Source organism: Heteronotia binoei, chromosome 4, assembly GCF_032191835.1.
Source record: "Heteronotia binoei isolate CCM8104 ecotype False Entrance Well chromosome 4, APGP_CSIRO_Hbin_v1, whole genome shotgun sequence".
Taxonomy (NCBI): Eukaryota; Metazoa; Chordata; class Lepidosauria; order Squamata; family Gekkonidae; genus Heteronotia; species Heteronotia binoei.
In genome coordinates, this window is record NC_083226.1 from 136,804,857 (window position 1) to 136,828,868 (window position 24,012).

Consider the following 24,012-nt stretch of genomic DNA (forward strand, 5'->3'; position numbering starts at 1 on the left):
TATCTAAAAATGTACAATCTTGATCTTTTTCAGAATGAAGAAATTGTGAAAATTCAAGCCTTTATTAAAGCAAACAAAGCTAGGGAGGATTATAAAACATTGAGTAAGTGCTGAATTTTATATTCTGAACTTAAATTTGTGGGCAAATGCCTGTATAGTCACCAGCTCCATGGTCACAACTGTGTTTGCATTTCACTGTAGAGTGAAATGTCTAAAGCTCTTCTGTCTAAGTTGTGCTTTGCTTTCTAGCTGGTTCTGAAAATCCTCCTTTGAACGTCCTCCGCAAATTTGCTTATCTCATGGATCAGAGTGATTTAGACTTTCAAGAAGAGCTGGAAGTAACAAGGTTGAGGGAAGAGGTGGTTACAAATATCAGATCTAGTCAACAGCTGGAGAAGGATCTGAACCTGATGGATATCAAAATTGGACTGCTGGTTAAAAACAGGATCACTCTGCAGGTAGGTGGAGGTGATGCTGGTGGTGTTCTGAAAAGTGAGATAGTTCCCATTAGGATAAACTGAACAATAAAAGATGTCAGCTTGGCAATTCCAGTAGGTTTTCTGAAAAGCTTGGCAGGCATCGGAAAATACTGGCAGGTGCCATGGTGCCCTTAGGTGCCATGTTGCAGAAATTGTTATATCCCTTGGCCATACTAGAGAAAAAATATTTAATTATGTATTTTGGCATTTTTAACCAAGAGACTGAAATTCTGTTGAATGCTTATTTCTTGTTTCCTATGAAGCAAGTTTCTGTAAGAACAAGGTAATAATAATTGATAATTAATAATAATTGATAATTTCATACTTTGTGCCATTCTATTTTCCTTTAAACAGAAGATGGCATAAAATTGCAGTACCCTGAGCCATGGTTGGCACAACCTGTATAGAATTCGTCTTTCCTCTGTCCCCATACCACTTTGGGTGCTGGTGGAACTTTGGTTTTCATTTACCTTAACATTTGCATGTGTTATCTGGCATTCTCAAACTGTATTTACAGGATGTAGTGTCACACAGCAAGAAGCTGAACAAAAAAACCAAAAATCGAGCAGAAGAGATGGTGACTGGGGAGAAGCAGGGCATCAAAGGCTTGAGCAAAGAGCGGAGGAAGAAGCTGGAGGCCTATCAGCACTTGTTTTACCTTCTTCAAGTGAGTTGTCACGTGACTGAAGATGCATGTTTTAAAACATTTGACAACTTGTCTCCCACCTGGAAGTTTCCAAGTTTCCATTTTCCCAAGCTTGACTCATATGTTTGCTATGTTGTGGTTGTTAATTATGTGTGTGTTAAGTGCCATCATGTTGCATTTGATTTATAGCGATTTTATGAATTAACATTCTCCAAAGCGTGCTGCTGTTAACAGCCTTGCTCAGGTCTTGCAAACTGAGGGTCATGGCTTCTTTGATTGAGTCAATCCATCTACAACTATAAGCACAGATTATACCAGTGCTGATATAACACCATCAGTTCCCATTCACTTGTAAACTGATTGGTGCTATATAAAAAATACAAAGCCATTTACCTTGATGAAAACCTGAGTTTACATTTCTTTAAAACACCGCAGGTTTGTCAGACATAAGGCTCAGGGGAGCTTATCAAGTTCTTTTGGTCCGCAGTGTTGCTCTTGCCACATTTCAGACAATATTATTGAAATACATTCAGAACACAGAAATTATGTCCTTGGCAAGGCAAAGGGGCTTGATTATTAGTGGCTACTATTGCATGACATAGCATCCAACTACTCCTCAAATTACATTTAAATTAGGAATGCAGGTGTCAAGATGCATGGAATCTGAAATTCGGCAGTCTTTGCCATCAAGAAATAAAATTATCTTTGGTGACCGGAAAAGGGGACTTTGATGGAAGAAATGTCTGTCAGAAGAGGAGAAAAATGGCTGTTCTGACAAATGTTTCCTCTAAGCTGCAGAATCTTGTGAGCAAAAATTCTACTTTGTGAGCTACTGGCATTAAGGTTGTGAGCTACTGGTATTAAAATTGTGAGCTACTGCATAAATTAGTGTGCTCTGGGGTCATCCTTCCTGAGCTAAGACAAACAATATGTGAGGTGGAGGCTAAAAATCTGTAAGGTAGCTCACAGTAACTCAGCTTAGAGGGAATACTGATTCTGACACTTGATATGATTTTTGCTGGGATTTGTGGGAAGATGGTGCAGGGCTATGAGCTGCAGGAAGGTGCCAAGGCGTTTCAGGGGTCAGCACCGGTGAAGGACATGGTGTGTACTGAAATTGGTTGGGAAAAGGATCTATTTAGAATCTGATTCTTGGGCCCATCTCATCAAAGGTGACTGTGAAATTATGGGTGTGTCTCCCTCAGCACATAGATTGGGGGGCAGTTAAGACCTGCAGCCTAGTTAAACTTGGTAACTTTGTAGTAGTCTTAGTTTGTTCATAAGTGAACCCTTGGTATTGTAAAAATACACTTTAGGTTGGATCCATGGATCTCCTGGTCCATGTCCCCAGTAGTGTTTTCAAATCCCAGAAAAGTTGAATATCAGTGTTGTGGGACCCATGTGGACTTAATACCTACAATGATCAGGGAGCCAGAAAAAGAAGGGGAAATTGTCCTTTCTTCTTTCTTCCATCAATTTTGTTCTGTGGATGGAAGGAAGTGGAAAGGGCTGTTTTACTCTCTTCCTTCTCCTCATTGCAGTCCCCATGCATGGCTTTTAATCCAAGTGGGACACATGACCATGGGAATTAACTTTCCCGGTGTTAGGAAGACTTGCTTGGGTGCAAGGAACAAGGGGAAGATTGGCATATTATATTAAAGCACCTTCTGTGCTTTAACAATACAGCCCAGTGTCTTCCAAGGAAATCTTGACATCTGTTCATGAATTGCATCCTGTCTTACTAATTTAGACATAACTGAGGAAAGAAACCATAGAGTTCTGCTTTGTCTGTAACACAGTGCTGATTCTCAGTGCTTTAGTACCTGTTCTTTTCTCTGGTACCTACAGTCATTCTTTAAGCAAGTTTTCAATCATAAAGAAGCTTGAATTGGAAGTGCATTGCAAATTATTCAGGTTTCTTGATGCTGATTAAATAAGAAGTGCAAAACTTGAACATTTTTATTGTTCACTATCATTCTTATATTCTTTGCATAGACTAACCCAACTTACCTGGCAAAGCTGATCTTCCAGATGCCCCAGAATAAATCCACCAAGTTTATGGATACAGTTATCTTCACATTGTACAACTATGCATCTAATCAGCGAGAGGAATATTTGCTACTGAAGCTCTTCAAAACTGCTTTGGAAGAAGAAATAAAGTGTGTATATTAAATGACCCATATTTTTAGTGTTCCATCTGCTCAAACAAAATTGCCAGGTTTTTCACTTTTTTATGGCTATTCTGGGTTTTTAAAGCAGGTAGACAAAGTAAGACTATTGCACCCTAATTACTAGTCATGTGATGTAAAGTAGTAAAGGTGCTTATAACCCTTTGTTTAAAAGCTCCTGTTGTTTACAGGAGGGCACTTTCTGATCCAACCAAGTGTTTTCAATCTGGCTAATATTTGAAAAACTAAATTGAATGATTTTTTCCCAAGCCATAATTCTGCATTTCCATTCAACAAATCTTATATTTCAGTCTACTTTCTGTTAAGCAGAATAGTACTGGTAAGTCACTTTAAAAAGAGTTAATTGCAAATAAAAGGAGAAACAGGTTTCTAATTAATTAACAAACCCAGCTAAAACAACATTACTTGTCTTATGATATTTAAAAGCAGTGTTTTCCATTAGAATACAAGTAATGATCTTCTCTACTGCAGTTCCAAAGTAGACCAGATTCAGGATATCGTCACAGGGAATCCTACAGTCATCAAGATGGTTGTGAGCTTTAATAGAAGTGCTAGAGGACAGAACACTCTGCGACATCTATTGGCACCAGTGGTGAAAGAGATCATGGATGATAAATCCTTAGTCATCAGCACAAGTCCTGTGGAAGTGTACAAAGCATGGGTAAACCAATTAGAAATGCAAACTGGAGAAGCCAGGTAAGTACAACAACTAGGCTTAATTTTCAGTATTCTTGAAGTTCCTTCTGAAAGAATGTCATTATCTTTAGATAAATCTTACCCATACAAAAATGTGAAATATGTGTCATCTTACTGGACTTGGCTGATACTCTCCCATGGGATACTGACTTCTTTTTAAAGGCACAGGTTCATTAGCAGTTGTAAAATTCCATTGCATTCTGATTGGTGACATTTGTAGGTATGTTGCTTTAATGAAAAAGCCTCATGTAATCAAAACTATGCTGGCATGTCATCAATATACATCTGAGAAAAAATTTACTGTAAACATACTTTGGCTAGATTGTAGATATCACCACGGTTGTATCTGTCAAGAGTCACTCCATCTTGTTCCTCTTGTCATGTGTATTCAATTGTACAATGATGTGCTGTGCTTCAATGCTTTGCTGTGCTTGCTATGCCTTTGATATAACTGTATCTTGTTGCTTATCTGAAGGGAGGATGGCATGTCTGGGAATTGGCTAGTTGCTAGGTAACCAAGGTCAAAGAACTGAAGGAGTTGGGAACCATGAACTGATAGTGGCCACCTGCAGTGATGAGGGCTTAGCAAAAACCCCGTGCAAAACCCCCACTTTTGCTTGGCGTGTTTTGGCTTGAATTATAACGGTCAGGGCAAAGGTTTATAAGTTGGGGGAACTGACAGAGAGGTCAGTTCTAACAATGCGTGTGTATGCCCATGAAGCTGGAATAAAGATCTTGAACTTCAACTGTCTTTTCCTTGACTCTGGGTCTGACAGTATCCCATACTTTCTCCATGGTGCTAGTTCCTGGTATTTGTGCTGTATCAAATGATTTTTTGGAAGTTGATCTGATTTTGGAACCCATTCATATTTTCCTTTAGAAGTATGGAAGATTATTTCCTGTTCTGGTAAAGTATGGCAGAATCAACTGTTTGATTCCTTCTTGCCACATGTGTAGGTTTATATCTTAGTCTTTTAATGTTTAAGTTGGTTAGGCACATCTCTGAAATGTTGTGTACTGTACGTGTTGGGCATTTTCTATTGGCTCAGAATTATGTTGTTGGCCCATCTTGTGGTTCTGGATACAGATGTCACTGGAGTGATTGCATAGCTAAGGGGAAGTGCCTTCCATGTTTTTGTTTGAAATGTGATTTGGCCCTTGAGAGCAAGTATTCAAGTGGCTGATGTTGCAGCAAAAGGTGACAGAGGAAACCCCTGCTTAAAATACATGAAAACATTTTTCTGCCTTTTGGGTGTTGTTCTTAATAAATACAAGAAATTATTTTATCTGAACTGTTCTTAAGCAGAGACATTGAACCTTCTGTTATGTCTTATTAAAAGTGTGGATCTTTTTACTTTTTATTTGTTTCTTTTTCTAGCAAGTTACCTTATGACGTGACAACAGAACAAGCGCTGACGCATCCTGAAGTAGCGAATCGACTGGAGTCCTCTATTCAGAGCCTTAGAGCAGTAACCGATAAAGTTCTTGCATCCATATTTTCTTCTCTGAACTTAATGCCGTAAGTATAGAGACTAAAGGAAACTTTGGAACTTTTTATGCAAAACAATTCTTTTAAAAGCAAAATATCTCACTCATTTAAAAAAACAACCTTAACTATGGTATGCTTTGATTTATAAGGACAGTTCGCCAGCAGAGGGGAGTGTTCTCTCTGTATCACCAAAACCAAATACCGTAGTTTACATCCAAGCACATATTATATATTTTTCTTTTTTTTCGTGTTGTCATGTTTTGTTTAGTTGATTCTAAAAAAGCAATATATAGTGCCCGCGCGTGCTCTCTCTTTTTTCTTTTTTGTTGACTTGAATAAGTTGTTTTCACCCATTATTTTCCTTTTTCATGTGTTTTACATATAGTTATGGAATGAGGTATATAGCCAAAGTTCTGAAGAACTCGCTGCATGAAAAATTCCCAGATGCAACAGAAGATGAGCTATTAAAGGTAGATTGCAAGGGTGATTTGTTAGCCTCTTGCTCGTTCATTTTTATGCTGAGAGGGAAAGTTCTTTGCATTGGGGACCAAGATACTTCAAGAGGGACAGGAAGAAAGTGCTCAAGGATTTGTCATGTAGAGACTTGGAGATATGCTTTTAGGGGATCCTTTTTCAGAAAGTATTCAGTTTTAGGCTCTAAAAAAGTTTGTAGCATTCTCCCTGGGTGTGTTCCTTTTTTACTTCTGTTCCTCCAGACCCCAAAATGCAAGGAACCTTTATCCACATCCCTTCATCTGTGAGCAGCATAACTATGGTTAAGGAGCGTCATGACTGCTCCTGTGCTAGAGGTAGCATAAGTACAAAGGAACTATGTAATTGTTCCAGAAATCTAATGGCTGTTTCTGCAAGCTGCTAACTCAACACAGTCCTCATAGATGCAGAAGTTTGTTTTGTTTTAATTCTGGTTCCACTAGAATGCTTTGTTAAATTCTACTGTCTACTGTCATAATAACATTAAGAACAAACTTTGTTTTTGTTATTCTTGTGTGTATATATAGTGTGAGAATGTGACATTTTGTCCAATCTGTATTTGGGAGATACATAATCTTCTTGGAATATATTCATTCTGCAAATGATCATATCTGGTTGGCAGATGTGCAGTCTCCAAGGGGCCAAACTAGATGTGGCACATGAGATCTGTGATGAGATTTCCCACGCTTTATACAGCCACTTCAGAGCAGTCATTTGTGACTGCTAATTTGATCAAGGGCATTTTGCTGAAGGAAAAGATCATTTATCCCTTTCCTCTCATGCCATTTTCTGGGTTTAAATCTCTCCGTCTTCCCCAGAGCTGCTGATGTTAGCTTTTGCAGAGCAAAAGATACGTTGGCAGTAAAGATGACTATGTATGTATTGATTAGGATTTTATAAAACTTTTCAAGATGACACTGGCCCCAGTTCTCCTATTATGAGCTGCTATGTTAATCCTTTTCCCCGCCAGTCAGGTAGTATAGTCAGTGCACTCATTGACAGGGCTCATTATCTTACTGAGAGAGGGGTGAAGTGGAAGGGAGCATGTGGACTCAATCATCCCCCCCTCAGTCATTCTTAAGCAATACACTTTGCCCATCTGCTTAGCTGTGTGCATAGAACACAAGAGCTCTGTGCTCATATACCCTTTATTCTTCTATGCAGAGGCCATTGCTGTGACTAGTAGGGAAGACCAGCATGGTTCTTATGTGTAGATCTTTACTGCTGGATTTGTTTTACATTTAGTAACTTCTGCCCAGTGGCACAGAGTGGTAAAGCTGCAGTACTGCAGACAGAGCCCTCTGCTCACGACCTGAGTTCGATCCTGGCAGAAGCTGGGTTTAGGTAGCTGGCTCAAGGTTGACTCAGCCTTCCATCTTTCCGAGGTTGGTAAAATGAGTACCCAGCTTGCTGGGGGGAAAATGTAGATGATTGGGGAAGGCAATGGCAAACCACTCCATAAAAAATCTGCCGTGAAAACATTGTGAAAGCAACGTCACCCCAGAGTTGAAAACGATAGATGCTTGCACAGGGGACTACCTTTTACCTTTCTAACTTCAGAATAATTCAAGCTGGATGCTGCTCTCATAGAATGTTACTTATTTTTTATCTTAAAATATGCCAACAAACATTTATTAATTGCTATAGTTACCTAATCTGTGTTTTAGTATATTAATTTTTCCTGGTTTTCCTCATAATAAATAGGGGAAACGTTGCCTTTGGACAGTTTACTACATACTTGCTAGTCAGTGCAACCTCTGCTCTGAGCCCCCAAATGGCAGAATATAAATAAACTAATAATAATAAATAAATAAATAAATTGGGAACTCCAGTATCAGATTACTACTTTATTATCCATGCAAGTTACTAGACAATTAAATGTCAGATTAGAATGGATCAGACATAATGACATGGGCCACATTCTGCCTGGTGTTCATGTAGACATTGCTTGCAGATGCTTATTTGGAACAGAATCACAAGCCACACTTTGGCAGTTCAGAAGTAACTCCAGAAGTCATTCATTGACTTTGAACAAGTAAGAGGAGGATGGGAGGGGGGAGAACAACAGCTTAGAAGCACAGGTCTCATTGACATAAAGAGAAACCATAGCTGGTGCTGCCGCTTAACCACACTTTCAAGCATGGATTCCCACCACCATTAAAAGCTGAACTTTATAGTGTGGATGCTATTTTGTTGAGAGTTGTGTTCTAGATTTTGAGGAACATCAGATTTTTTTAAATCAATAAAGAGACTGTTCTACGTACTTTTACTGAGGGAGTACTGCAATACTTTCAAACTGAAATGTAATAAAAGTTCTGGGACAAAACTAAAAGTTCAGCATTACAAATTTTACACTAAGTACTGTTTTTTTTCTACAAAATATTAAGACTGCGCATGTTACAAGGATTGAAGGGCATTCCCTGAAAAAGAACTCAGGGCCTCGTTTAAAAGGAAGGAAACTTTTAGACAAATATAAGATTGCTTTGTGATTCCATTTGTCTTAAAGAAGATATATTTGAATTATCAGTCTGTTGAAGTTGTTCAGTCTCATTCTTATTGCCATCTTCAAAATCAAACCAGCCTGAAATATTCAATTGGTTATAATTTTTTTTACATTCAGTTTACTAATAAAATATGGATATTTGAGAATGAGGGGTTGTAACATGAGCCCACTTTGCTTACAATCTCTCTCAATGTAAATGCAAATATGTAGTTTCCAATAGGGACACAATGACCGCATTCCAATATCATGAGACGGTTCAGTTAAACTCTTATGAAACCCCAACGCAGTGTTGCTGTACTCTTGTATACCCTCATTCCTCCCACCTCCCTCTTCCTTCAGTTCTCGTTACTTGACTTAAAATTCCCATTTCACTCATTCATTTCCAAACAGAGATCTCATGGAATAGGAGCTTGATTCATTCACACAAACTAGAATTCTAAAGTGGGATTCAACTGAGATTTGTGGAGTAAATACACTCTTAATTCATGGAGAACATTTGCATTTGGACATCATAGTGAATTGGAGTTTGCTTAGGGAGGGCCAGGATCACAGAGTGCAATTGATTAGAATTGAACACAGAACATAATTCAGCTTTGGATGTCTGAATGGAACCAGTATATGTTTGTTCTGCATTATGTTTCTAGAGATTTTTGTTAAATATAGGAACATTAGTGAGTATTGTCTAAATCAGCATTTGCAGGGTCGTGACCCAGTACCGGGCCATAGAAGCCTCAATACTGGGTCACCAGGGGCAGCCCAACAGCCCCCTCCCCTCTCTATTTATCTTCGGCACTGCATGCCGCGCTCCAACCCCTGCCCCCCAAGGTGCCGCCGCCTGTAGCACTCAGAGAGCACTACAGACACTGTCGCTGGCCAGAAACCCTCCCTCGTCCCTCTCTGATGTTTGGAAACATCAGAGAGGGTGGGGAAAGCTCCTGGCCAGTGTGCAGTGTCTGTAGCACTCACTGATCATCCTCCACCCAGACCATGGGGAGAGAACCGGGCCACGGAGGGGAAAAGTTTGGGAAACCCTGGTCTAAATGGTCGGCGTTTCAAACTGAACTGTTTAGAGAAAATTCCTGGGAATGAATTGCTGCTTAAAATGCTGTTTCAGGAAAGTTATAAGATATACACTTCCTATGCTTGATCCAGTACAATTTTTACTAGTTTTTGACTTGAATTCCACCTAGTTTCCATGGGTGGAAAGATAGGGGGTGATTTTCTCCAAAAACCCCTCCCGCAGTGTAACTCCAATTCCTCCAAGCTGTTTTTGGAGGCCCTTGTCTCCCAGGTGTAGTATTTTGGGGTTTGTTTCGGTCTGCCTTGGAATAGATGAAACTCACCACCTTCCTTGCACCTGAGGAAATGTGTGTTTCTGTAATAATGCATCTTTCATTGAAATATTGCTAGTTTAGTGGGACTGTAAAGAGGAGGAAAATCTGAAAATAATCCTTTTCCTATAGATTGTTGGGAATCTCCTCTACTATCGGTACATGAACCCAGCCATTGTTGCCCCTGATGGTTTTGATATCATTGACATGACAGCCGGAGGCCAGATTCACCCTGATCAGAGGAGGAATTTAGGTTGTGTGGCCAAAGTTCTTCAGCATGCTGCCTCAAACAATCTTTTTGAAGGAGAAAATGCACATCTCTCGTCCATGAACAGTTACCTCTCTCAGACGTATGAGAAATTCAGGTCTGTACTAGTGCAGAAACAAACGGGTAAATTATGTGTCAAATGGATGATGGTACTTTTGTAGGTGGATGGTGGCTCTTTTCAGGATTACTTCCTGAAGATTACTTAACTCGAATTGGCTTCAGTTATAGGAATGTATTTTTTTTAAAAAAAAAAAAATCTCTATTCCAGCTAGACATGTTTGTTCATTCACTCTAATATTTTAAAAATAAACCATCCCATCCTGGTGAGTGTTATAACAATGGTTATGCTTCTTCAGCCATAAACATCACACTGTGTGTTTATAAGAAAAGTATTTCCCAGCCAGGAAGATATACAAAACTCCTTCCTAGCTGAGTGATACTGTTTTCTCTGTCTTTTCTTTAGACAATGGCAGGAAAAGATTTTTGTTGACATATTTTGGGGGAAATGTGCTCTTTGCCAATAACACTCTCTATTTCTGAATGTAACCAGTGCCATTTGAAAATAGCATTAGTGGAATATTAGGTCAGTTGGTAGCCACTTAGTTTGTTGTGCAGGTATTACAAGGGCCAAATATTTCAGTGTTCTTGCTTGAAATTGTACATGATGAGTAAACACATTACAGGCTCTTTGACCAATTTGCGAGAGTTTGTCATTGTGCACTTCTATATTTTTAGTTTATTTAATACCAGTTGTGCTGCAGTTACTAAAACATAATTAATATATTAGGGTTTGTAGAATCTTTCGGGATCAAGTGCCGTGTTCTACTGGAGAAAGTTTTCCTTCCAGACGTTTCGTTCTCAGCTGCGGAGAACATCCTCAGTGGCGTTGCAGCCGGAGCAGGCGCTCAGACCTTCTTGGCTGCTGTGCATTGAGTGGGGCCAGGGCTGCTGGAGGGCTGCTATTTGTAGGCTGGAGGGGGTGTGATGAAAGGGCAATTGTTTTGTGGATGTGCCCATTGTTTGGTGGGGCTTCCTGGAAGGGTAGTGATAAGGAAACTGGCTGTTGAATGTGACCATTGTTCTGTGTTAATTGCTGGGAAGGTTGGAAGGGGTTTGAAGATAAGGAAGATGGTTGTTGACTGTGCTGATTGTTCTGTGGAATTTGCTGGTTGCTCTGAGACTTTCTGCAATTTATAGTCTGTAGGGTGTTTTGCAGAGCTGGGTACCAAGATTGGTGGATGAAAATGCCTTCTTCCTTTCTGTTAAAATTGTGCTGGTGTTTGTAAATCTCAATAGCTTCTCTGTTCAGGCAAGTATGATAATGTGAGACCGTAGAAAGGACTTCAGTTCTTTCAAAGTGGATGACGTGGTCTCCTTCTTGGAGTGCATGTTCAGCTACAGCTGATTTTTCTGGCTGAAACAAGCGGCAGTGTCTCTTGTGTTCGGTGAGACGGGTGTTGATACTGCGTTGGGTAGTGCCAATGTAGACTGCACCACAGGAGCAGGGTATTTTGTAGACTCCAGGGGTTGAAAGTGGGTCTCTCATATCTTTGGCCGATCGCAGCATGTGGCGGATCTGTTGTGTGGGCTTGAAGACTGTGTCAACATTATGGCGTTTGAGAATTTTGCCAATGCGGTCGGTGACAGATTTTATGTAGGGCAGGAAGGCTGTACCCACATTTGTGTGTGGCTCAGGATTTGGTGTGGATGGTCTCCTGGGATGGAGGGCTCTACTAATTTCTTGTTGGGAGTATCCATTGGCCTGCAGTGACCGTTTGAGGTGGTGTAGTTCCTGTTGGAGTTGGCTTGGTTCACAGATGCGTGATGCACGGTGAAAGAGGGTTTTTACAACTGTACGTTTTTGGCGAGGATGATGATTGGAATTCTTATTTAGATAGCGATCGGTGTGTGTGGGTTTCCTAAATACACTGTGGCCAAGTTTTCCGTCATCTTTCCTGGTAATGAGAACGTCAAGAAAGGCAAGTTGACCGTTGTTTTCTTTCTCCACGGTGAACTGGATACGAGGATGGACTGAATTCAGATGAAGGAGAAAGTTATTCAAAGCAGCCTCTCCATGACTCCAGAAACCCAATGTTCCTCTTCAACCGATAGTCAACGCCATCGGCTCACCTACCTACGCCATAGCCAAACACTTGACCGGCCTTCTTCAACCCCGTGTGGGCAACACCACCTCTTACATTAGGGACTCATCACATTTTTTGGAAACCCCTAAAACTCCAATCAAGCGATCTTTTAGTAAGCTTCGATGTCGTCTCGTTGTTCACCATGGTTCCCGTCAAAGAAACCCTTGTTCAACTACAACGCATCTTTCCTGATGACATCACTGCCCTATTCCACCATGTGCTCACCACTACCTACTTCCAATGGAACAATAACTTTTATGAACAGATCGATGGAGTTGCCATGGGAAGCCCCCTTAGCCCTGTCATCGCTAACTTTTACATGGAAACCTTCGAAGATACAGCACTAAGATCTGCCCTCCTAAAACCACGTTGCTGGCTCCGATATGTGGATGATGTTTTTGCCATCTGGAGTCATGGAGAGGCTGCTTTGAATAACATCCACACCAAATCCTGAGCCACACACAAATGTGGGTACAGCCTTCCTGCCCTACATAAAATCTGTCACCGACCGCATTGGCAAAATTCTCAAACGCCATAATGTTGACACAGTCTTCAAGCCCACACAACAGATCCGCCACATGCTGCGATCGGCCAAAGATATGAGAGATCCACTTTCAACCCCTGGAGTCTACAAAATACCCTGCTCCTGTGGTGCAGTCTACATTGGCACTACCCAACGCAGTATCAACACCCGTCTCACCGAACACAAAAGACACTGTCGCTTGTTTCAGCCAGAAAAATCAGCTGTAGCTGAACATGCACTTCAAGAAGGAGACCACGTCATCCACTTTGAAAGAACTGAAGTCCTTTCTACGGTCTCACATTATCATACTTGCCTGAACAGAGAAGCTATTGAGATTTACAAACACCAGCACAATTTTAACAGAAAGGAAGAAGGCATTTTCATCCACCAATCTTGGTACCCAGCTCTGCAAAACACCCTACAGACTATAAATTGCAGAAAGTCTCAGAACAACCAGCAAATTCCACAGAACAATCAGCACAGTCAACAACCATCTTCCTTATGTTCAAACCCCTTCCAACCTTCCCAGCAATTAACACAGAACAATGGTCACATTCAACAGCCAGTTTCCTTATCACTACCCTTCCAGGAAGCCCCACCAAACAATGGGCACATCCACAAAACAATTGCCCTTTCATCACACCCCCTCCAGCCTACAAATAGCAGCCCTCCAGCAGCCCTGGCCCCACTCAATGCACAGCAGCCAAGAAGGTCTGAGCGCCTGCTCCGGCTGCAACGCCACTGAGGATGTTCTCCGCAGCTGAGAACGAAACGTCTGGAAGGAAAACTTTCTCCAGTAGAACACGGCACTTGATCCCGAAAGATTCTACAAACCCCAATGATGTTACCAGCCGTGAAAACCTGAATTCTTTCATAATTAATATACTCCAAGTGATTCCTCCTTCTAGTTAATCAGCAATGTGGGAAGTGAAAATCGCTGCCTCACTGCTTACCTCTTTCTGTCTACTTCCTCTATGCTATCAGTTGTCTTTGGCTAGTCAGGAAGGGCCAAGTGTGGCAGCTTGTGACCAGTTTCTCTAAATGGTACCTAAATTGATCTGAAGACAATTCCTGTTCTGATCCATTGTATTAATTGTACTACATCACAGGATCCATCTGACTCTGCCAGCCATTGATGTGTTGAGTGACTGGGCAGGTCATCAGTGACCTAGAAAGGCCACAAGCTTGTGACATGCAGCATGGCCACACTTCTGCTTGTTAACAATCCTTTTCCTCTTTCACCACACTCACCTAGCACAGTAAAATGCCCCTGCTAAGGATAATTGGCCAGTTTTACAGCCCTTTTCCATATTTCAGATATGCTTGTCAATGTGCACATGTATACTCATGTATACTTAATAATAATATTGGCCTTCTGTTGGTTGACCATTGCGTGAGACAATATGCTGGACTAGATGGTCCACTGGTCTGATCTATCAGGGCTTTTCTTGTGTAATCACACTGAAGTTATTAAAACATACTTAACATAAGTCAGTTTTCCTTATATTTAACTGCAATAAATGGAAATAATATACTCTGCCTGTATAATTTATTTAAACTTAGTATGTGTATTGTGGTGTTGAATTTCAGTTTAAATGTCAGCAGTTGCAGAGCAAATATGAATGTCAAAGGTGATCGAGACACTAGTTCCTCTAAGGGTGACCTTTTTTCAGGATAATATATGGATTGTACACTTCTTGGACAGAACATCCAGAAGTAGGCTATGTAAACGCTTCAGCACCTGTGGCTATTGTATCTAGTTCACAAGCTTGTACATAGGGTTGACAGATGAAGATCCTTATGGGGTACCCTCTAAGTAAGTGCTTGCATGGGAGCAATGCAATGCTGTATAGCTCAATCCCACTGCAGGCTTTGGGATGATGATGCTACAAATGTGCCACATGTAGAAACCTGGGGGAAATTATTTACTAACTGTAATAACCTGGATGTTGGTTAGGGGAACTGTGTTGTTTGTTTGCCCTTGGGACAATAGTGTTTCTTTGATTTTTCTTTCCCTTTAGGAATTTTTTTCAAGCAGCGTGTATCGTCCCTGAACCTGAAGAAAAATTCAATATTGATGAATACTCTGACATGGTGACACTCAGCAAGCCAGTTATATATATCTCTATTGAAGAAATTATCAACACTCATTCAGTAAGTGCACAAAGCCTAGTTTCTGTCAATTCCTGATCCAATTTTTTTTTTAATTTGGAAGGAATTGCTCTTGGGAAGAATATATGTAAAATATCTATTGCAAAATCTATTTGGAAATAAGTCCTCTTTAGAAATTAAATCAGTTGTCCATTGGTGAGTTTGTTTGCTCTATCGCTCCAGCTGTTTTTAAGACTGGCTAAATAAAGTGTTATAAAGGAAAATAGGTATAGCAGACTGAGTAGTACAGAAGATAAAGTGTTTAGATATCCAGACAACTTTCCCCTAGTTTTGAGGTCTTTAAAATGTATTACAAGAGTCCAGAATTTGAGTGTACAATGCTTCCCATTGCCTTTCTAAAAAGTGACATTTCCTTTGGAAAAAATAACATGACATCCTCTAGCTGAGTTTTAAAACTGCTATTGCATCATAAACAACCAATGATTTAGAGTAATACTCATTCCCGGCAAATTGTTTGTGTTGGATCAGGAACAGATAAATTTCAGGATAGCACTTCTTAAACCTGGGCTTCATAACCATGTGGTCCTTTCAAAGCAGCTGCACAATGTAACTCCTAGAATCATTTTCCTCAGGAACTTTATGATGTCCTGTTTTATTTAAGGGAACCAAATAATAGTGTACATATTTGTATATATACAATGCAGATGTATAGGCAGTATTCTATTTTTATATCTGTACATTGTGGATTAATCATATAAACCAACTAAATGGCAGCTTCAGCATAATTGTATAATTAAATGGCAGCTTCAGCATAATTGGCTTTTGGAAGACTATGGAGCTGATGTTTTACCATATGCAATATGTTAGGTTGTCAAGTAAAATTCTTTTAAAGTTAAGCAATGTCAAAGTTATAGCTTCCTGTACAGCTGTTTTTCATTCTTATATATCAGGGGTGGCCAACAATAGCTGTCCAGATGTTTTTTACCTAAAACTCCCATCAGCCCCAGCCATTGGCCATGTGGAGAGCTACTGTTGGCCACTCCTATTATATATAATCATGCATTTAGTAATCTCTTCTTCAGTTGCAAAACCATCTTAAGGTTTCACAGAAGTAAGAAAAATCTGTTAAACAGAAAGTTGCTTCAACAGCATATCCTGCTGTGTGTATGCAGAGAAACTATTGTTGTTTTTGATTGCATAGAATCATCTGATGTTGTAGTTATTGTCATAATCTAGAAACATCTTCAACTCTGGCAGACAAAATAAATAGATCATCATTTTCCATTGTTGGAGTAACTAATACAAAGCTGTTGGACCTAATAACATCCATTATGAAAACTTGTAGCAGCTCAGACAAGTGCTAGAATTGCTGATGGTTCTATTTAAACAGGTCTGGGAGAAGCATGTATTTCCAGATTTGTAGTGCATTGCCAGTACTATGCCTGTTTTGAAGCCTCATTGCGATCCAATAACTTGGCATTCTGAACTATTTCATTGACCTGCTGCATTTTCTCTGTGAAAAACATCTTTTGTATAATCTGGTTACTTGAACATAATCCCCTGGCAAGTACCCAATGTGGTTTTCATGGATAACTTACCTCAATTGATTACTACCTTTGGATTGAAAAGCTGACCTGTAAAAGTTCCTTGAAGTAACAGATCCTCAAATATGTTTATATTTTTGGACTAAGAGGCTATTTACTTAATTCATACACATTTTTAATTCTTTAAAATTAAAATTACACTATGACAAAACAAGACAGAATAGGAACAAAAACATACCACATAAGTACATTATCAAAGGATTTATCCATTACATACTGTACAACTGATAAAAATTAAGTATATAAACAGTGACCCATCCTGCTTCTAACTATTCTATTGGCCAGTTCCATCCTTGTCTATAATTAATTCAATCCGGATACCTTTTCTGGTAAACCATTAATTTCATCAAGATATAGATCTCTTTTACTTTCAACATCTAATCTAGAATCTTGGGCTTTTTTTGCTTCCATTTCCTTGCAAAGACCAATCTGGCAACAGTAATAATATGTAAAGCTTCCATTTGAAGGTATCTTGGGATGTTGGGTACATAATTTAGCACTGATGTCTCTGATATGTAGAGAATTTCACAACCCAGCTGATAATAACCCTCATCACTTCCTACCAGTAACTGGAGGCACTATATGTGAAAGAAGTCATCCTTATCTACTAAAAAAAAACAAACAGCACTTACTACTCACAGTAGTATAGATCTTTGCCAACCTTAAAAAAGTTAAATTCCACCTATAAATCATTTTTTTCTCTAAAGGAAAAACAAATCATAAAGGTAGTTCCATAAGTAAATGCATATCTCCACTAAGTATTATCCATGCCATTATCTAGGTTTTTTCACCCTCTTATAAGAATTTTGATCTGATTCAACCATCACATCCAATAACATAATGTATGTATTTGAAAGAAAGTGCTTTTCACACATTTTAACAGGTTCTCACATTTTCATAACCTCTCTGTATCTATCATTCCACACAAAGATTGTCATACACAAAGATTGTCATACATGTATTTTTAAAGGGCTGAATGTTCTGGGTATGCTCCAGCTTCATGTACCTAAGACTTTTTAAGCAGAGGACAGCATTCTTAGTGTTTTTCTGTAAACATTAATGTTACTACTATGTTATTACCATTTGCAGTGGTCAGTGGGGTTTTCACATTCACAGAACCTTTTCTGGCATAACAACAGTAGCAAATCAAAGAAGTGGGGGGGGGGGGGGGCGCGTTGGTTAATTTAACATTCTAAACAGACTTCTCCTGTAAGCACAGTGAAGGAAGTTTGCTACCACTTCCATGGTTTCAGCCTTATTTGAGGCTAGTAAGTTCACTATCTTACTTACATCAGATTTATCCTCCAGGGATTTCAATATAGGGTCCAAATAAGAAACACGTAAATCACAGTAGAATCTACAGGATAAAAGTACATGGTCTGTTCCTTCAATTTCCTTCAACAGTGGAGTTTTCTGGATTCTCATTTTTCTTGCTTGTAAGTTTCTGTTTCTTGGGGGGGGGGGCGGAATTCTCTTCCACATGTGTTTTGCTCACTCTAGTGATCAGTTTGATACTACATTGGGTTAGGTCCGCTATAAAAACCTGCAGTTTAAATCTGCAGGGAGATATTTAAGACATAAGCAGCTGTAATATTGAATTGACCACAAGAGGGAGCAAAACAAGTGCTGAACTTGAAAATACCCAAAGAAACAGGAACTATACAAGCAAGGAAAATGAGAATGCAGAAAAGCACAATGTATGGATGCCTTCTAAAACTGCTGCAAGTATATCCCTCCAGAAAAATAAATCCAGCCTTTGACTGTATATATTGATAGGCAACGCTAAACAGTTACAGTTTTCTGCATGCAAGACTCCTTCTCCATACTCTTTTGCTGCAGATGTGGTTTGCTTTACAGATTCAGAACTAAAACCTGGTCAAGTGATCATTGCATTGGTTGCTGAGACTAAATTCTGGGAGCTCGTAGTTGCCAAGAAACTTGCATTTCTACCACCCATAAACTTGCAAAAAAATAAATGCACCAAGGAAGGTGGTAAATAACCTATGAGAACCTTCTACTCCTTGGTATCTTGCATAATTATAGGACCTTAGTCTTCTTTCCCGTAGAATAATGTTCCATAGTGTGCAATTCTGCAGTGGCCTGGAAGAAATTGGATCCTATCCGTCATCAGGCTCAGAATATGCACTGGAGCATAGTGCATCTCTCCTCTGTGCAGAAACATTTGAACCTCCACTGAGCCTCCACTGTGCACAACACTCTTCTTACCCAGCCATGCCACCTGGGACAGCTGCACATTTGCTCTGTAGGAGGAAAACTTGTTTGCTGCTTGAAGTTCTTTGATTTCAACTTCTGTGTTTAGACTAAAATGTCTCCTGCAACTGTCTCTGACTACTGCTACATGAACACCACTTCTACTACTTGTACGCTAAATGTTTTAAGTCTGCAGCACGTTTTACAAATGATGTAGTCAAGCCTAAAACCATTTTTCTTCCCATCAAGATAGATTCAAATGGGTAGCTGTGTTAGTCTGAAGCAGCAGAAGAAAGTTCGAGTCCACTGGCACTTTTAAGATCAACAAAGTTTTATTTTGAGAATAAGCTTTCATGTGCAAGCACACTTCCCATCACTTCGTTTTCCTAACAACCACCCTGATAAAGATTTCTGAAGAGCTGCAAAGCTTCCATGCTGCCTTTTGTACTTTTGATAATCACGATAAGCTGTTGCACAGCTTGTTTGTCTCTTTCTTTCAGACCAGCACAGCTTCCTGGTCTAGGAATTGGAAAAATAATTCCAGGAAATCTGCAGCTCTTTACACTTGCCTGGGAATTAACATATATTTCCAAGCCATCTTCTTTTATTCCCTTGCTAAACCATTTATTGGTAGCAATACCCTGCTGCAGATTCAATTGTGTCAATTAAAGGATCTGTATTTCCTGTGACAATACTACTGTAAGTTGTTAACTGTAGAAAAGCCCAATCAATAACAGGCAAGTTAACAGAGCCTCTTCTTGATGTTACTAAATCATTGTTCTGCCTCTCCTTACAGCAGAAAATTCAAGCTCGACTGTCCTTGACTACTGTGAATGTATTTCTGAGTTTAGAAGGCTTATCACTTGGTCTGTGGAAGGAAAGTTGAAATATCTGAAATAACTGCAACTGTTAGTTTACAGGCTTGCAGAATCTCAAGAGGCTGACTTGAATTTGTCACATTTTTTGTAGACAATACGATAGCTTTTGGAATGAAAAACGTGGTAGCCTCCCAAAGACCAAATATAGAATCCATTAGCAACTCTTTTTGGTGAAACAGAATGTTGGTGGGGGAGCTTTTGCACTCAAGCATTAAGATAATTCCCTCTTTTCAAATGTCCTGCAAAGTAGATGCAAGGAGCTTGTTTTAAAACATAATTTACATTATTTTTGTGTCAAAGTTCTTTTGTAAATGGATGTAATTCACTATATCACTGTTCTTGAAACTGGATTTTGAAAGCTTTTATAAAAATGCCTTTTGACAGTTCTCTTTGATGATGATTCCTTGATTAGGCAGGGACAGGCACTGACAACAGCTGGGCATTTTTGCTTGTTTTTTTTTAAGTAAGACTTTTGCAAGTGAGATTTTCCCCTAAGAGAGAACTAATACTGGTGTAGCTATAACACTGCTTTATAATCATGGTTATAAAATTGTGAGCAGATTGCAGATTTTAACATTTCTTCCCTGCTTTAGTTTGCATTCTTCCAACAACTAATAAATAATAAATCACCCCATGACACTGCCTGCAATCCTTATTTTAGTGTGTTTTACAATTCTTTGATGATGTGTTTGTGAGTAGATCCTTGCAGCTGGAAATTATCTGATTTTTTAAGTGTTTGTTGAAACTATCTCTTACAGTTATTGCTGGAGCACCAGGATGCCATTGCTCCTGATCCAAATGACATCTTAAGTGAACTTCTTACAGGGCTGGGTGAAGTTCCTGATGTGGAGACTTTCCTTGGTAAGCTCCTAAAACAACATATATTTGGAATATCAAGTTGTCCTAACTTTTACCTAGGTATAAAATAAATAGCGTCAAGAAGTGTGCATTCCACAGTTCCCTGTCTTTGTACCAAAAATACAGAGTGTAGTATTTTTTACGTTACTTTCCAACTTTTATTGCTATAGTCATTTAGTTAAAGTATGTTTGCAGTATGGGTAAACTCGTAAAAGGCAAAAAGAATAGGTGACGATTTCTTGTAGTTGGGATGGCACTCAAGTGCCCTGCAAGTCCTTGTCACTCCCCATGATTAGCAGAAGCAGCAGAAGCACAAATTGTGGAGCTGTGGGCAAGCCTACATAAAGGGCTGATAGATCTGCGTGACTTTGCTACAGAACTTTGATCTTTTGCTGTTGTTTTAATGTGCTGAATATATACCGCCCATGGGAAAAGACATTGGGTTGGATCTAAGTTACTGGGAGTAGAGCAGGCTATCCAGATGGGACTTTCCTGCACACACACACACAACCTGCAATGCACTGAACCCCCTCCCTTGAAATTTTGCTCCTGAAGATTAGAAGATTTTGGATCCAACTCTTGTTTATGTTCTTTTCTGATATATTTTACAGATACACAGGGCTTTTATTGAGCAGGAACTCACAGGAACAGGCTGGCTTGTTGTCAGGGTGTGTGGTCTAACATGAAAATGAGTCCCTGCTGGGCTTTTTCTATCAAAAATCCCTGTGTGAAACAATGGTGACATCATGGGGTGTGGCCTGATACACAAATTAATTCCCGCTGGGCTTTGTCTGCAAAAAAGCCCTGCAGATATGAAGATTAACAGTTTTAACACTGTTCTTTTCCCCTTTTGTAGGGGAAGGAGCTGTTGATCCCAATGACCCTAACAAAGAGAACACATTAAGTCAGCTGGTAAAGACAGAAATTTCTCTTTCGCTGACCAGGAAATATGACTTACGGGAAGGTGAAGAACAGGACATCAAAGGCCTGATGATGAAGTAGGTACATTTTTATGAAACAGTCCTATCAAAATTCAAATAGGCTAACATTTACTAATTTAACTACTTCTGTGATTAGTCTGCTGGTTGTTTTAGTACATTTAGGCGCTACATCTCCGGAAATCTGTTTAAGAAGATATTTTGTACTTAGCCATTGGCTTTATATAGTTTTGTGTGTATTTGCAACAGTATTTTCACTTTGAAAGAACTATTGGGTGGGTTTTGTTGGTAACTGGAAGACAATATAATGACAGGATACACATTCTTAACTAGATTTCAAACACTGTGTAGTTCATGCAGTGGTAACTATGAAGAATTAGTAGTCTTCTAGAATTTAGTCCATGAGAAAACATCCCAAGTAGTCTAAATCAATTTAGATAAAAATAATGAAACATGCAATGATAAAATTGCAAACATGAATATCCTTGCTAAGAAGAAATATGATAAAAGACATGAAGGGGAGTAGTAGTGAGAAGTTACCAATCAAATTTGATATACAGCTGGTCCCTGATAAATGTCAGCCAGATAATCATGGATTCCAGCAACTGAAAAGGGGAGTTAAGGTCAGGGAGAGGATGGCAGCACTACAACTGCCAGGCAACTCAGTCTTCATATATCACATTACTGTCATGAAGCTGCTGCTACAACAGAGACTATATCTAGCAAGTATGGCCTGCTTATCAAAGTTCCTGGGAATCCCACTTCTTTGTCTATTCAATAATATGCCAAACATTTGCAACATGGATGTAAATTGTGATCCTACCTATCTGTCTGGTGCTTGTTTGTGAAGAGGTGTAAAAAGTTTGATTGGTTCAGTGGTACTTCCTGTCCAATAAGCATGCATAGGATTATAGCCTAAGAGCAACAACAGCATGTGAAAATGTTGTATATATCCAAAAGGAAGACTCGTTTTTGTTTTTCAGGTGTGCCATCAAGAAAAAAGAGGGGGTAGTGGTCATATGTTTGCATACAAGTATGTAGAATAAGAAAAAAAATGTATAAAATGAGGGGGATCTTACATTCAGGGTCTTCTTCCTTTTGAGTAAATACTGTAGTTATGGCAGAGGAAACAACAGAACATGAAACATCTGTCTTGAGGATGGCTTCAGCATCATAGGTTGCTGCAGCAATAGGCAAGAACCAGAATCAGGAGTGACTAAGGAGATTTTTTTAACTTCTTTGTTGCAACAAGTGGGATACTTTTTAAGGATGAAATATACATCACAACAGCATACCTGATTCCTCACTTGTCCCAAAGAAAATATTTTCTTCCAAATTGCAGTGGAAATTTAATCCAAAAATAATTTCCATACTAAAAGTTTTTTACATGTAGCATCTATGGTCAATTCTCACAATATTTCTTAATTGGAGACAGATGCTCAGCTCAGAAATTAAAATCTTGGACTTCAGGTTTCAAAGGTGTAGATTGACATCAGTAGAATTTCCTTCTAAACTTCTAACAAATAAGTATGTAGCTTCTTTAATGGTTAATCTCTTAGCTACCCACATTCAAAACCAAACCCTGTTGACTGCTCTGCAACAATTTCAGCACCTTGCTTTTTATCTATAATCACATTGCATGCTGCTGATACCACAAAATGTGGTATGGTGTTAAAGGGACTTTTCTGAGAATATTTCTGACGGCATTCTTTTTTTTTAAAAACTCCAGTAAGAACGCACAGTAACCATTCTCTGAAAAGGCTTTGTAAAATAGAAGTCAAAATTCAGGATATAGATTAGGCATTACAGGAAGCAGAAGGAAACATCTGTCTTGAGTTTTGCTTTGCTAGAAGGAAACAGTGAGTATTTCTGTGGCCTTTTTTTAAACAGGCACCTATGCTCTGGGTAAATGTGGCTAAAATTAACACTTGCACATTCACACTCTGCTGTCATTTTCTCTGGTTTGGTACAAGTAGAGGCTGCAGAACTATCTAGCAGCACCACTTGCACTCTTAAAAATTAAAATCCCCCACACCCAAAGTTCATTCTTTAATCATTTTCCAGTAATAAAAGTGTTCTAAGGTCTCCAGAGCTCTCCTTTGCCATTTCTCTCAAAAGCCCGATGCCAGTGGCTGCTACTTCAGTATAACACTGCCCACAGAGCATCAGCAACAGGATAGAATATTTACAGAAAAGTCAGACAAAGAATTGGGTTATAATTCTAGTTCAGTAGTCCCCAGCCTTTTGAACCTGTGGGTGCCTTTGGAATTTTGACCATAGCAAGAAGAGCCAAATACAAAATGGAGTGAGGCAATGCATAAGCAGGGCTTTTTTTTGTAGCAGGAACTCCTTTGCATATTGGGCCAAACACCCCTACTGTAGCCAATTCTCCAAGACTTTACAGTAGACCCTGCAATAAGAGCTCTGAAAGCTCTTGGAGGATTGCCTACTTCAGGGGTGTGTGGCCCAATACGCAAAGCAGTTTCTGCTAGAAAAAAAGTCCTGCACATAACTCAAATTACCGTCACCATTTCTTGAAGAATTTCTGTTTAACAAAATGCATTTTGAAGATTAACATTTTTTGCTCTCCCCCCCCCCCCCCCATACAGAGCTTACCTTCAGAACATTTTTTTTAATCTGCACAATCAAAT

The 24,012-nt window shown here is 39.4% G+C and overlaps 1 protein-coding gene across 2 annotated transcripts in view; it reads left to right on the plus strand.

The window, feature by feature from the left end:
* Nucleotides 1–24,012, plus strand: part of IQGAP2 (IQ motif containing GTPase activating protein 2) — a 250,661-nt gene that overhangs the window by 202,318 nt on the left and 24,331 nt on the right. For both annotated transcript variants that reach the window (XM_060235836.1, XM_060235837.1), the window contains 11 exons: nucleotides 34–103; nucleotides 250–458; nucleotides 997–1,146; nucleotides 3,121–3,284; nucleotides 3,786–4,010; nucleotides 5,389–5,529; nucleotides 5,885–5,969; nucleotides 9,958–10,190; nucleotides 14,782–14,914; nucleotides 20,324–20,426; nucleotides 21,280–21,421. In XM_060235836.1, the coding sequence (XP_060091819.1) occupies nucleotides 34–103; nucleotides 250–458; nucleotides 997–1,146; nucleotides 3,121–3,284; nucleotides 3,786–4,010; nucleotides 5,389–5,529; nucleotides 5,885–5,969; nucleotides 9,958–10,190; nucleotides 14,782–14,914; nucleotides 20,324–20,426; nucleotides 21,280–21,421 (1,655 nt within the window). The remainder of the gene's footprint in view (nucleotides 1–33; nucleotides 104–249; nucleotides 459–996; nucleotides 1,147–3,120; nucleotides 3,285–3,785; nucleotides 4,011–5,388; nucleotides 5,530–5,884; nucleotides 5,970–9,957; nucleotides 10,191–14,781; nucleotides 14,915–20,323; nucleotides 20,427–21,279; nucleotides 21,422–24,012) is intronic.